The 15870-nt window shown below is 37.1% G+C and overlaps 1 protein-coding gene across 1 annotated transcript; it reads right to left on the bottom strand.

The window, feature by feature from the left end:
• Positions 1–625: 625 nt before the first annotated feature.
• LOC138843187 (aldo-keto reductase family 1 member C1-like) lies at positions 626–15645 on the bottom strand. The gene is made up of 9 exons (XM_070054968.1): positions 15487–15645; positions 12928–13095; positions 12071–12187; positions 11171–11248; positions 10299–10421; positions 6326–6435; positions 5398–5563; positions 2430–2512; positions 626–862 (listed from the first exon to the last, which is right to left on the bottom strand). The coding sequence occupies exons 1-9, from the start codon at positions 15568–15570 to the stop codon at positions 820–822; spliced, it is 972 nt and encodes a 323-aa protein (XP_069911069.1). The 5' UTR covers positions 15571–15645; the 3' UTR covers positions 626–819.
• Between the last annotated feature and the right edge of the window lie 225 nt (positions 15646–15870).

The raw sequence follows: 15870 nt of genomic DNA on the forward strand, positions 1-15870 counted from the left end.
CTGCTTCTACTTCAGTAAGGTCAATGGAATGGCTTGAAACTCCCACCAATGGTTTTCAAACTTCCAGGAAAATCAGTTTGGGGAGTAAGGCAATCAAAGGAAAGAAATCATGTAAGTCGGAATCTTTAAAGAAGAAGTCAATGTGCTGTGAATTGAGATTTAATGCTATAACGAGTACTCAAACAATATATTTCACTTTGTGTTTCTATGGGGGTGCAAACTGTTGAAATCTTTACTTAATGCATACTAAACTGATCTTCTGTAAAAAAAAAAAAAAAGAAAAAAAAGAAATTATCAATTCCCAACTTGACTCTCACGGGGATTAAACATGACAATAGGTCTGATCTGATTTCATCATCATTTAAAAAATATCATCTATTATTTTTCACTTTATGTTTCTGTGTGGGAGCAAACTGTTGAAATCCTTACTTAATGTATACTAAGCTGATCTTCAGTATATTGAGATAATCGAAAATGAATCTTGATGTGAATGGAAGGGGAGAGGGAGTGGGAAAGGGGAGGGTTGTGGGTGGGAGGGACGATATGGGGGGGAAGCCATTGTAATCCATACGTCGTACTTTGGAAATTTATATTCATTAAATAAAAGTTAAAAAAAAAGAAGAAGTCAACATTAACTATTTTATGAAAGTGACAAAAATTTAGTGTACATGCTTCCTCTACTGTGAATTTAACTCTAGCTTCTTGTGAGGTGTTTAGCATCATGGATGATCCAGAAGAGAGGTCTCTAATCATCAGCGTGTGAGATGTCTGCCATATCACAAGGAGCTTCTGGTAGAAGTCATGATGAAGATCTCCATGCTAATATTCATCAGAGAATGGGTAATTAGGGTGGCCATTCAAACTAAAATGAGAAAAAATGCATAATCTGAATTTAATACCTTTACATACATGGTAATTACTAGTGATTTTTCTGTAACTGGCATTAGGGAGATTAATCATTGTATATTCTTACTGGTTAACAATTCTGCCTTTCTTACTCTCATGATGACTACCTTATAATAAATACTTTTACAAGTATAACCAAATTATTCAAATTAAACTTTTTCCTGGAATTTAACAAACAACACAGAGTCAAAATTCAAACATACTTCTCTCCCTAAGCCAGATATGCCAATAAAGCCAAGTGATATCAAGTCTTAACATTTACAAATTCAAGTTGATGCTAGAAAATTCTCTTCAATCTTAAGAACGTATTAATTTTACTGACTGTCTGTCTTATATAAAATACCATGTTAGATTCAGAAATGGAAAGAATGTAATTTATAAGAGAGAGTTTCATGCCTATGAAGTTTACAGTATGTTTTTGATATGTACATATTTGATAGCAACAACATATGTAGAGTAACAAATATGACCAATAAATACTACCAGTTAAAGAGGTAGTAGTATTACAAATGGTTATCTCTCTTTGTTTATGTTATGTCTCTATTATTCTCAATTTTTCTCTATAATAGTGAGACTTCCGGCCTTGATGACCAAATATCCACAAATTTTCAGTACAATCGATTTTACACCACGCTAATGTCATTTCATAAATCATCCCTTTTTTCTATTATAAATCAAAATTACCACAGACAGAAAGAATACATATTAGAGCTAACCGTCAATAACGAAATATTCCCTTCCTCATATTCTATCACGTTCAATCTTGAAGAGTAAGTAAAAATTTTTTGACTACAAAATCTTTCCATTTATGGTTCTTTTGCTTATGTACTCTTCCATTCATTTTCAAATCTTCCCCATAACTTATCTACTAATTTAACATATCTGTATTTCACAGAATACAAACTAAGGGCTCCATTGACCAAATCAAGACCAACCTTTCTGCAGGCAATTGTGATTGGGGGTCTTGATTGAATATACAATGAAACTGAAGGGAGAAATAGGGTAATATTCAAAACATTAAATGGATGGGATACAATCAATGATTCCATAGGAAGATGATGGGAATTTTAGGCATGGAATATAGTGGTAATGTAAATGCCTTCAATCTGTGAAAGAATTCATCAGGTTCCTGGAAGGTGATATTAACTGGATTCTGAAAACACTGAAGAAGCCTCGTGGATAATATCCATAGTGTATGCCTACCAAATCACACTAGATTACAGAGATCTTTGTGGAGATGTTGATTCAACAATGGTATTTCCTGATCTGAAAAGTGCCACGGAATGAGAAGCACAGTGGGGGATGTATGAAAGTCCATACTGACATGGACTCTCTCAACCAGTTCCTGTGTCAGTAACTGGAGCTCTACTGAGAAACTGAGAAGACAATTCCAGAAAGTTCCTGTCTCACGCCAGGCTCCTTGTTCAACTCTAGCTTTCTGATGTTGAGGTAACTTCCAACACTCATTCTACATTCCTGCTCAAAAAATAAGTTGTGGCAAGATATAAGCCAAAGGCACTTACAAACTCGCAGAAACATATCGAATATTTCTGTTCAGACCATCTAGGACTCTCATATCTTCAGGAGTCAAGTGGAATTCAAAAACCTATCAAAAAGTAAAATTTTTTTAATTATTTCTACTGTGTTTTGTAAGAAAGAAAATCCTGGGGGATTGCATTGAATGGTGTAAGGACAATACATAAATATCTAAGAAGTTTCCAAAACTTATTAAAGACATCAATAAAACATTAATGTGATTAAGAGCTAAAAGTAAATAGAAATCAATACCTAGATTTAGTTAATTTCAACTGCACAAAACTACAGACAAAAGATCCCAAAAGAAGCTGGAGATGAATCAAAGCTGACAAAGTACAAAGATAAATGGACCATGTATCATAGAATCTAGAAAAATCTAGGGGAATACTTTTGAAATATATAAGATATTTTACCAAGTTGCATGGAGATAGTTGGATTTTTGTACTCCATCCATTAACATGTAGAAAGTGAAAAATATTTCTCAACATAATTCAAATGCAGTGACATCAGGTGCAAAGGTTAGGAGAACATCCTTGAGGATATGATTGTCTAATTTGAGGGTACTTTAAAGATCAAAAATATTGTCACTAACTGATAACATATTAAAACAAATGGAAGCCTGACAGGTTGTTTATTAAGACCCTAAATTGAGGATTCAGAGTAGAGAGACAGAGAAAATGAGAAATGTCAGAAGCTTAAAATTAAAAGAATCCAGCAAATAGACTTTCACTACTATATTACTGAATCTCTTTTGCATATTTAAAATTCTCCTTTTAGCCTTTTTTGTTGGTTTTTGGAAAATTTTGTTATTTCATATTGCTTTTAAATTTAAAAACAAAAAAATGTAGACTCGTACATACACTTCCCATATTACTCACATCCACCTGATATTAGTATGTGGTCACAATTCATAAACCAAACCAAATTCAAATTTCCCTGCTTTTTAATCCAAACTCCCCATATTCTTTCTGTTTATTGTGGGCTCTAGTAATCAGCATCCTGTGTTCTTATTTAACTCTCATAAGTTTTGTAGAACATGCAGCAAAAGTCCTTTTGTACATGCCTTATCAACTAACATGGTATATTCTGGTTCCAGCCATTTTGGTGCAAGTAATAGGATTTCATGGTGCAAAAATACCACATTTTTTTTTTTTTTATAAATTAACCTACTCATGTACACTTAGGATCCACAACATTGTCAATCAGAAACCAGTTCTTCCAAATAGATTGACAATCTCAATACACACCACTTAAGGACTTTAGGTGGAAGTTGATAAAGTCATTGTAAATTTTATAACACTGAATAGTCAGTGAAGAATAGCCCAGATATTCCTCCAAAAGATAATACAGAGGCTTGTTTTGTGGCACAGAAGGTTAAGCTGCCACTTGTGATACCATATCCTATACTGGATGGTTCGGTTACAGTCTGAGCTGCTCCACATCTGAACCAACCTCCTGCTAATGTGCAAGGGAAGGCAGCACTCTCTCAGTCTGCCTTCAAATAAAATAAGTAAATCTTTTTAAAAATCAATAAAAGGATGTAGGAGAAAATTACCACTCTTCACAATATAATGTATTTTTCAATATAATTAAGATAGTACAGAAAAGTAAGTCAACACAGTGAAGAGAAGCAGAGTCCAGAAATGTTATTGTTGTTAAGTATATCTGCTATTCATTTAGTAAACATATAGGTGTATTTGTATCATTATTCCAAGTAATATATAAATAAATTCCAGTGGGGTGAAAGTCTAAATTTGGAAGGAAAGACAACAACAATTTTGTAAGCTAATGTAGTATAATACTATACTTTTCCCTTATAGGTCAAAACATGACACTTATTAACCACAAAAAAGGCAAGAATAATTTGATGACCCTGAGAATTAACTTTTGTTCATAAAATGAGACTATATAGAGAATCAAAACTAAGGCACATCTTGGAATAAAATGCCTCAACAATTACATCTGAGTCTGAAAATGATATGCAGAATAAATCAATATGAAGGGTTGTTTATAGTAATGTCACTCAAAATTTCACACATCCCAGCATCCTTGCTCTTGTTAAATGCAGCTGGCCTATCTTACAACTCACGTTTAGGATAGTATTTAACAGAAGTAATCGTGTATCTGTTCCCAGGAGGCTTTGCAAATATGCACAAAATGCCTCAGCACTCTGCAATGGGATGATATAAAGCCTGATATAATTTACTGAAAGGAGAAAAACTGTATGGGGAGAAGTGAAGCAGAACAGAGAGTGTCTCAATAAAAACTCTGAGTCAGAGCTCACGCATTGTCCAGCAAAGGCAGCAGAGACTCAGTGAGAAATACATAAAGGTTGCAGACAAGAAGAGAAGCAGAGGACTGAGTGCAAATGGTCAAAGTTAATTGTCAAAATACAAAGCTGGGAATCATAATAAAACTTTTTAAATTAAATCTCTACCTTGGGAAGATTGTGTTTTACAAATACTATAGCTACTTGTATTATAGTTGTCTCCTATTTTAAAATAAAAAACAATTCACTTAAGTAAGACTTGGTTAGATGCCAGACTAAAGAGATAAAACAGAGTGAAAAAATATATAAATTTTAAACTACATGAGAACTAAGGGAAATACAAAATAAAATTGAAAACATTGTAGGCAGAATAATAACCAATTCAACTACCTTATTTAAGGAATTGAAGAAAAAAAAAAAGTGGCCAGTTGACAGGACTACACAATAAATTGCAGAATTCACGCTGAAACACAAACCTCAGAATTCTGCACTCTTGCAATTCAATCTAAGCATGTTGGCTTCCCTCCTCTACAGCAAAAGAATATACTTACAAGTGAGCAATAAGAAGAAACACACAGGAGATGACAGGGACACCAAGATACCACAAAGGTATCCCGAGTGCCTACAAAGAGGACACACGTGATGGATACTGTAGGAGCCCCAGTGCCCACAGCCCCACTCATCACCTGCAAATTCTCTTTCATTCGCTCCTCATTGAAACTCTTGGCCAAGACCACAACCCCATGCTGTAGCAAGTAACGAAGGGCAATCAGTGCTGGACTTCGCTTGTGCTTTTTTGCCAGGGCACCAAGAACTGGATCATCTAAGAGAACCGGAGTGTTCTGATCCACCCTAGGAGGAAAGGCAACAATGCTGAATTTCTGAGTTCGTGTATTGTATTTGTTAGGAGGATTCCAAAACAGACTACAGTGCCTACTCCAGACCAGTGCTACTCAAATGTGGTCTCAGGCAGCAGAACCACTGTCATCTGTGATTTAATGAATGAAAAACTACTCATCCATCCAAAACAATGAAATCCTTCTTTTGCAACCAAATGGATGCAACTGAAAACCATTATACTTAATGAAATAAGCCAGTCCCAGAAAGACAAATAGAATGCATTTTCCCTGTTCTGTGGTAACTAATTGAGTACAAAAAACATGTAATATGGATGCACAAAATTGGTATTTTGAGATCTATTGATTGTTTACAGCCCTTGTCCCTACTGTTGAGGAGCAGTGTTATTTTCTGCTGACTATCTATTGAATTATTTATTATTTAGTATATTTAGTCTTATGAGTATAAAATAAACCAAAAGTAGATCATCATAAAAATTGTAAGAAAGAATAAAAAAGGAAGGAGAAGAAAGGGTGGCAGTGTGGTCGGGAGGGAGGTTAGCATGAGATGTATCACTATGCTCCTAAATCTGTATATGTAGAATACATGAAATTTGCTCACGTTAATACTGAATAAATTATTTTTTTAAAAAAGAAATGCAAATTCTTCCTTGTACTGCAACACTTCAGAGTTAATGCCAGAAAAGTGGTTATGCTATGAATGCAAACGTTTCAACAGCAAAGGTGTTTTAGGTAAGTTTGCTAGTGTGCACATTACCATTCTCCATATTTTTGACTTCCCAGAACACCATAGGCAACCAGAACAATGTCTTTTGACTTGCAGAAATCCAGTAGTTTTCTCTGGTTGAGATACAGATGACATTCCACCTGTAGATAGACAACACAGAGAGTTTAAGATTACTGGAAGTACAAATATTGATGTGAAGGAGAAATATTCAAATTGAAAAGAAACAAAAAGAAAACCTGAGTAACAAAGTTTAAATTGAGATTAACAGCTTCCAGGGATGATATTTTAAAAAGAATATTAAAATTGCTATCACCTGCAAGGATAAATAATAAATTCCTGATATGAACCAACTCTGTGAACCAGATTATAGATGTTTAACATTTTTTTCAATAAGAGGAACCATGAAATTTTCCTTTTTTGGAAAAAAGAAGGAACTCTTTGAATATTTGACATTGAATTGTGCCAGAAGGCAAGTATTTGTTCAAGGATTCATGACAGCAAGCCTGTTGAACAAAATAGTTAGTTTGCTAGGCGTCCTGCTACTGATATTCATGTAGATTTCCTCATCATAATAAATAATGAGTAAAGTCAAGTTTAACCCACAGAATAAATACAAACTCACATCCACAATAACAAGCATACTGAGAGAAAGACAGAGGAAAAACTATTTTCCCCTGCTGGTGGTGATTATTACATTAACTTCTTTCTAGGAACATGGTTAACTAAAGGGAAGGTGTTAATGCCTACTCCATCACAGAGGAATCATTGCAGAATATCATGGAAATAGTTTTACATTCAATGTAATACAAGAAAAGTAAAAAGAGCAGTTAAAAATGAAAATTAGTGTTTACAAATTCTAATGAAATAACCAATCCAGTGTGGGGCTCCATGGGATGGGCAGCCATGGAGCCCCCACGTCAAGGTCGGTCTGATAGCTGTTGCTGTGTCTTTATCACAAGGCGGATGTTGCTAGTTTCAGTTAGGGCAATGCTTTCCCACGGTCGGGACTTTCCAGAGGAGTTGAGAATGTTGTAAACAACAAGATGGCGCCGAGGACCGTGCGGTGAGCCTGCCTGCTGCATGACACCTCATCTGATTGGCCCGAGGACGCGTGCACACTGCGTGAACAGACAGTGGATTGGAGTGTTCCGTGCATGGACTTGAACCCGCTTGCAATTGGCCAGATTTTGTATATAAGCTGTGTGCTGAAGAAGGAGGGGGCTTTTCTGTCCACTCTCCTCCCTTCATTCTTTCTCTGTCACTGTTATTTTCTCATTAAAAGTCTACTGAAGACCGATAAGCTGTGAACAGTGTCGTTCCTTTGCGGGCAAGGGAGTGGCAATCCAGGAAAACATACATCAAAGGATATTAAAATATTATTGAAAATAAGTTTTGTCATATGATTCCTTGTGACTGTTAAAACTCAAAAGATTATTAGTAATTACAATGAAGGAAGGGAATAATGCTTAAAAAGGTGAGTTAACCAAGTGACCAGTTGTGATCTAGTGATCTTGTGAGTTAGGTCACCAACTTCAGGCCAGCATTCCTTATCTGTGCCCACTTTTGAGTCCTGGCTGCTCTGCATCTGATTCATATTTCAGGTAATTGTCTGGAAAGCAGCAGCAGATGGCTCAAGTAGTCAGTGCCCTGCTACCCGTACGGTAGACCTGGATGGAGATCCAATATCCAATATCCTTGCTTCAGCCTGGCCCAGCCATAGCTATTGTGGCTATTTAAGGATGAACTACCAGATGGGATCTCTCTCTCTCCCCCTCTCTCTGCCTTTCAAGTAAAGAAAAAAGTTTTTATCAAAGAATACTATCTATAACATTGGGAAATCCCATCATTCAATGATTCTCAGTGCAGTACAACTTGAAGAACACAACATGATAAGTTTATTTTCCTACTAAATGTGTTCAATTTTGAAATGATGACACGTTCAAATCTAAATTCTAAAGAACAGAAAATTGGAATAGACATTGACATATTACCTGTCAATGTAGAGCAACAATCTGTAAAATCCAGAATATTTTACAAAATCTTTTTGTTTATATTGGGGATGGGGAAGGATCTGTAATCAGTCTATACGAAAAGGGATTGATAGGCAGGCAGTCATCTGCATCCCATATCAGAATGCCAAGGTTTGTTTCCTAAAAGATCAACTTTTAATTCTAATTTACTTCCAGTGCAGCTGTTGAGAAGCAGCAGGTAGTTGGATCCCTGCCACATGCATGGGAGATTTTGGTTGACTTTCCAGCTCCTTGCTTTGGCCCAGTCTGGTACTGGACATTGTGGGTAAATGAAGAATCTAGCAGTAGAGGAAGCAATGGGAAAACACTGGAAAATTTAAATGTGACTGTATTTTAAATGATATCAGAGGACAATCATCACATTCCTTAGATCTAACATGGAAATGCAACATTGGGGGATAATCTATACATTCTTAGATGTTTTGGAGGTCTGTAGGGATGAGTAGTCATGTCTCCCAAATATTTTGAATGAGTTCAGTAAATTATTGTGCATATTTGTAAAATACGCATGTATTTACACACATTTGACAACCTGGCAAAATGGCAACAATTTTATATATAAACAGGAAAATATGAATTTTCTCAAAATTGCTTCAAAACTTCTGATTATTTGAAAGCTTTCATAATAAAAGTGTAGTGATAATAATTTGAAAAAAAACATTTAATATTATATGTAAATTTTTGAGATTTTTGTATTTATTTGAAAAGCAGATATACAGAGAGAGAGGAGAGGGAAAGAGAGAGAATGGGGGGAAGAGATATCTTCCATCTACTAGTTCACTCCCCAAATGGCTGAAACAGCCAGGGCTAAGCCAGGTTGAAGCCAGGATTCAGGAGCTTCATCCTGATGTCTCACATGGGTGCAAGGGCCCAATTACTTGTGCCATCTTCTACTGCTTTCCCAGATGCATTAACAGGGAGCTAGGTCAGAAGTGGAGCAGCTGGGATTCAAATTGCAGACCACATGGGATGCCAGTACTGAAGGTGGAGGCCTAATCTTCTAAGCCACAACACCGGCTCCTTAATAATATATAATTTTAAATCATCATCACTAATTAAAAAATTTGTAAATTTTATAAGCTATATTTTCCTAGTTTAGAATCCTTACAACAGAGCTACCAGATCTTAAAAAGTAAGTTAGAGCACAGAATCAGAAACAAAATAGATGAGCTGGAAGAGATACTCGATGGCAAAAGCAATGGAGGAGATACAGATTTAGATAGAGTCAGGCATAGGATTGGCTCTGGTTCTACTAAAAGTATCTGAGTATTCATGTACCACTGGTACCACCATAAACAGATTAACATTCTACCTCTAACCTGTATGACTTTTTCAATTTCTAGTTCACATGTTATGGATCTGTGGCTGTGAGACATCTAAAAGCAGATGTCAAGAGAAAAACTCAGGCATTTGAATACACACAAACCCATATGCTCTATCTACCTAATATTATTTTCAGTGTCTCCTGATGACTGACTATTCCAGGCATTTATCATCTTCCTTTCCCTCCACATCACATGTACACATCTGAACTCTGGTCATGCTTAATAACTCAAGGGTAAGTCCACCCTGCCCAGAAGATCACATTAAGAACTGTAAGCTGGCTGGCACCGTGGCTCAATAGGCTAATCCTCCACCTGCGGCACCTGCACACCAGGTTCTAGTCCTGGTCGGGGCACCAGATTCTGTCCCAGTTGCCCCTCTTCCAGGCCAGCTCTCTGCAGTGGCCCGGGAGTGCAGTGGAGGATGGCCCAAGTTCTTGGGCCCTGCATCCGCATGGGAGACCAGGGGAAGCACTTGGCTCCTGCCTTCGGATCAGCGTGGTGGCTGGCTGCAGCACGCCAGCCGCAGCAGCCATTGGAGGGTGAGCCAATGGCAAAAGGAAGACCTTTCTCTCTGTCTCTCTCTCTCTCATTGTCCACTCTGCCTGTCAAAAAAAAAAAAAAAAAAAAAAGGAGGCTGAAGGCCCTTACCTGGTTGCAAACAGGTTTATACTTGAGCCCTGGCTTATTCAGGATCATCTCCAGCTGCTTGTGGTTGAAGTTAGACACCCCAATGGACTTAGCCAACCCTGCATCCTTACATTTCTCCATGGCCTGTAAAAGTGAAGAATGATTGAATAATATTTACAAATGAGAAGTGTTGTTAATAAGAACATTGTTGAATGTTGACAAGATAAATAACATTGCACATCCTGAAGAGAAAACTAGTAAAAAAAGGGGGAGGGGGAGGAACAAGGTGGGCAGTGTAAGAAAAAATATTAATATGTCCTCCTTATAAAACTGAGAGAAGTTTGGGCCGCTGCTGAGGCACAGTGAGTTAACGCCCTGGCCTGAAGCGCCAGCATCCCATATAGGTGCCTGTTTGAGATCCGGCTGCTCCACTTCCGATCCAGCTCTCTGCTATGGCCTGGGATAGCGTAGAAGATGGCCCAAGTCCTTGGGACCCTGCACCCACATGGGAGACCCGGAAGAAGCTCCTGGCTTCTGGCTTCGGATCAGCGTAGCTCCTACCGTTGCGGCCACTGGGGAGTGAACCATCGGATGGAAGACCTCTCTCTCTCTCTCTGTCTCTCCTCTCTCTGTGTAACTGTGACTTTCAAATAAATAAATAAATCTTTAAAAAAAACTGACAGAAGTGCAGATGGAGGAAAACATCTGCTTAATCCTGATTTTGATTTCTTACTATTATATCGCGGTAGTGTATTCCCTGCCAACACACAGCAAAACATCCACTTTCAAAATCAGGAATTTCTGTTTCCAGAATTGTGGATATCATTCAAAAGGTGGAAGAGGACCTGACTCTCCCTCCCCAGCATTCTCTTCTGGTATCTCCTCAAACTCACCTCCCATGTGGCACAGAGATCCACGGTGTCATACATTACTTTTCCATTTTCATCTTTTGGAATTCGCTCTTTACTTGGCTGGAATAAAAGCAGTCATTAAAGTGATGGCTAGAAATTGAAGTTTCCACCCATGAAATGCTCCTGGGTATACCTAGGATGAGACACTAAACCTTGTAAAGTAGATGCAACAACATCCCCTACACACACATTTAAAATATTTTAATGTCTTTTGATGACAGATTTCCTCTATTCTCTCAGAACTCTGCATGTGTGTGTGTGTGTGTGTGTGTGTATACTGTTTTCCAGAGCCTAATAATGTCTCCTGGCTGACTTGTTACTTTGCTTATTTCTATAGTTTCATCTCAGGAACTGTGTCTCTCTCACTAGGAAATAAGATATATAGCCTTGATCCTCAACAATAATAAATTGCAGTATTGACGAAAGCTGAGGAGTCAGTGTTCTCCCTGAACGCATTTATTCCAAGGACAAGTACATGACAAAACCACGGTCAATCAAGGTGCTATAAAGATTAATTTTGATGCTGTAAGATTAGAGAAGCTACCAAGAACCAATGACCATGAGCCTTTAATGTCTCAATGTCAAATTCTCCACCAAATTAAAAGACTTTGCCACACTTGTGGTAATGCAGAAGTAAGGAATTGATATAAACAAAATCATTTCTGAAGACTACTTTAAACCATGATTTGGACTCAAATATTATAAAATACAGTAAGCTCTGTTCATAGGATGTCTTGAGTAGTTTCTGTAACTTACATGAATTAAGTTCTCACACATTTATATAGTTTTAATTTAATCATGACTAAAAATGAGGGCCCATTACTGATAACTATCCATGCCAATAGCTGAAGTGAAAAAGATTTATTCATTCAAATTGCCTACCTTCAAAGCCATTGGAAAATGAATAATGTAGAGGTCCACATAGTCCAGTTGAACTTTTCTCAATGATTCTTCCAAGCTTTGCTGAACTAGCTCTGGTCGATGGGAAGTACACCAAAGCTGCAAAGGTTAATTATTGAAAGTTGTGCTGGATTAATACATTAATCAAGTTTATTTTTCATTTCACCTGATGTTGGGACATGAATCTACTAGTTAGAGACTGACCAGCACAGTGAAAAAATGCTCTCTTCTGTACTGAATATCCTTTTATCTGACCTATTCAAGTGACATTACAATGCATACATTTGATTATTAATGATCAACAGAATAATTACTCAAAAGATAAAATATTTCACAAGGTAATATAATGTCCATTTTCTGAAAAATGTTAGATGGAATTTACAAAGTAATTAAATAGTCTTGTTCTCCCTTCTTTTTACTGGTTGACAAAGAATTATTGTCAATATTAGTTCCATGACTGAGGGTGAAAATGGTTTGAAGATTTAAACATGTGTTAAACACAATTACAAAGCACTTAGCAAAATCATGTTTAAATCCCAAAGAATACTTTGATAGTGCTTGCTTTTATTGATACAATTGAAAATTTGTATTCAGAATAATAAATGAGGAAAGAAAATAAGGACAGTCATAATCTGATGGTAGCTCTCTTATTCTGTGGACCTTTGTGAAATCATACTGCTACAAGTAAGGCTCAGATAAATAAGGGGACATCACTTTAAAGATTTAAAACTGCACACATCTCTTATCAAACTGGATGTTATATTATTATGCATGAATGAATTTGTGAGATTTAATTAAAACATTAATTACTACACACTTGAACAGCATATACAAAGTACCTTTGAAGTGTAGAATATGTCTTTTCTTTCCACAATGCCTTCTGCAATCTTGCTCCTGATGGCCTGTCCTATCTCTTCTTCATTATGGTACACAGAAGCAGAATCAAAATGGCGGTACCCAGCATCAATAGCTAACTTGGTGGCCTCTAGACCCTCTCTTTTAGGAACCTAAGACAGAAACAAATAATAGTATGTGGAGATCCAGGCATGAGACGTACCTCACTCAGATGGTGGTAAGGACTTCTCTAAGAATCAGTGTTTCCTCAAACTTTGAATTATTTCTACAATTGGGGTCAGTAATCCACTTCAGTTTGTCTGGATCTTTTGTCCTTTTTTTTTAAGATTTATTTATTTATTTGAAAAGCAGAGTTACAGACAGGCAGAGGCAGAGACAAAGAGATCTTCCATCCACTAGTTCACTCCCCAGATAACTACAATGGCCCAGAGCTGCAGGGCCCAGAGCTGCACTGATTCGAAGCCAGGAGCCAGGAGATTCTTCTGGGTCTCCCACACTGGTGCAGGGGCCCAAGGACTTGGGTAATATTCTACTGCTTTCCTAGGCCATAGCAGAGAGCTGGATTGGAAGTGGAGCTTGAACTGGCACACATATGGGATGCCGCACTGCAGGCGTTGGCTCTATCCACTATGCCACAGCACTGGCCCATCTTTTGTCCTTAATACAAAGAGCTGGTCAACCCAGGAAACTTATCAGATTCAGGAAATACATGATTAATAATGTATATCTAAGGTTTGCAGATTTGCTTGAAGGACTCAGAGAATTTTCATGTAGTTATTATTTGCATGGTGAGATTACAAAGCAATATTAGCACAGCAAAAATGCATATAGTAGGAAGTACAGAAGAACCAATGTACAAGCTTCAATGCGCTCCCTTGCAGTGTAGTCATACAAAACACACCATATTCCTCCACCAAGAAATTCTGACAACACATAAGGAATGCTGTTTAAATTAAGTCTTGAGACTTAACTTAATTATTCACTGGGGGCAGGTTATATAGGCCTTCTGAACCAACCAAAATACCACTCTCCCACAGGAAAGCACAGCAACCAAAGTACCACTCTTCCACGGGAAAGCAATTACACTTAAAACTCATTTCTCAAAGGAGTTCTGATGCAACAACAACCTTATCACTTAAGGAATGGGGTAAACTATGTTCACCAATCCTAAACAGGAACCACTATGATAATAATCAATTCAAGAGACAACAGTCATTTATGTTAAATATTTTCTACACAGACTCTCGGTTTGCATGAAAAAGCTAAACATTTAAGTAAATATGCATAATCCTATCGTATACATTTATGTGTAAGAACTTAGCCTTATCACACAAGAGTTATTTAATCTAGGTGTCAGTCTTCAAATAAAAGGCACTTGTTTTAGGGTAGCTATAATTAGGGCAAAATCAAAAATTTTGGTTACATCTACAAAATTTCAATAAAGATTTGACAGTGTATTGGTAACAGATCAGAAAGGAAATCAAGCTCACACTATTTGCTTTAAGAATTTGAGAAATTGATCATTTCTAATGAAATCCGAATGAAGTAGATACTGAATGCTACTGTTCTCTCCTGACACCAATCTGGTGCTGACCTGGGGTTAGGGCAAAGAAATGAACTAAGGCTAAAGGTCTGCTGGTGTCCTTCATTATCCATGCCCTTCATGACACATTGCCCTGAAAATAACCAAGTCTTGTCACATGTCTCCAAAATTGCCACTTTAAGATTTCCTTTTATCAAAGACAGGAGAAAATGGGGACTTCAATTCTGAAGTAATTGGTCCTTTGTTACACAATTTCAGGACCTAGGGATAATATTAGTCCTAAAAAATCTTCCTCACTCTAATAAATTATTCACTATACTGACTTTCATTTCAGAGAGCCCCAGATACCAATTTCCTTAAATACAGCATACATTAATGAGGACTAGTAATTTAGACATACTCTTATTATGTTCCAATTATCCTCTAACATGTTACCTTTTCCTTTCTGGTATTTTCCCAGATAAGACAGTACTACATGAGAAAATCTGCTTAACTCATGTCCACTATTTACAGCGTGATTCTCAAGGTTACCCCAGAGCAGTTGACCCGGACTCTATTAATGATCTATCCCAGTAGTTCATCCACAGAAATTTCCATCTATCTTGTCTACTTGCAAGGAGAAAAAAATGTTTCAGCCATGAAATGGAAAAGAAACCACTCCCATGGCTGCCAACCTTTAAAAAGACAGCTTCTTGACTTGACTTTCATCTTTTCTGCCAAACTGGGAAAGATTAAAAAGGAGGGAATCCAGCACTGGTGAGAAAAATCAACAGGTGATCAAGAGATCAGAACCTGATGCAGAACTAAGTCTAAGTACCCTCTGTCTTGTGCTCCAGGCTGGTGAAACTTAGAACATAACCATCCCCCACCCCTGCTCAGAGACACTGGAAATCGGGTCTTTAAAGAGATAACTAAGTAACTCCAAAACTGAGGTTGGTTTCCACTAATATACATTCTATTTCATTTTACATTCAATCCTAAGAACACTATGCTTACTTACCTCTATAGGTGCAGCAGTGCCAAATCCCAGTACAGGTATGATGTTACCATCATTTAATTCCATCACATAACGTCTGGGATCCATTGTCTCCTCTAGGTAACTGCACAGTTCCTTCTGTCTTCTCAGTGTAGCCAGTCACACGTCTTCACTTCTTAGGCCTTCAGGAGATGGTACCAGTATGTGAATGACCTAATACTGTGCAATCATTAACCAAAGGTATGTGGACAGAATGGAGCTAAAGCAAATTCAAACACTGTGGACAGTATTTCAACCAGTTAGTTGTTCATATATATATATATATATATATATATATGAAAGTTTATTCTTAAAAGAACTACATGGAAATAAGGAAAACACACATTTTCAATAAAATTTCTGTTTATA

Source organism: Oryctolagus cuniculus, chromosome 13 (assembly GCF_964237555.1).
Source record: "Oryctolagus cuniculus chromosome 13, mOryCun1.1, whole genome shotgun sequence".
Classification (NCBI taxonomy): Eukaryota; Metazoa; Chordata; class Mammalia; order Lagomorpha; family Leporidae; genus Oryctolagus; species Oryctolagus cuniculus.

Excerpts from the sequence above, each read along its gene's own strand:
- LOC138843187 (XM_070054968.1), bottom strand. The coding sequence starts at position 15,570 with ATGGATCCCAGACGTTATGTGATGGAATTAAATGATGGTAACATCATA. Across the intron at positions 11,249-12,070 it reads ATTTTCCAATGGCTTTGAAG|CCAAGTAAAGAGCGAATTCC; the intron begins GTAGGCAATTTG and ends CTTTTATTCCAG. Across the intron at positions 6,436-10,298 it reads ATAAACCTGTTTGCAACCAG|GTGGAATGTCATCTGTATCT; the intron begins GTAAGGGCCTTC and ends GTCTATCTACAG.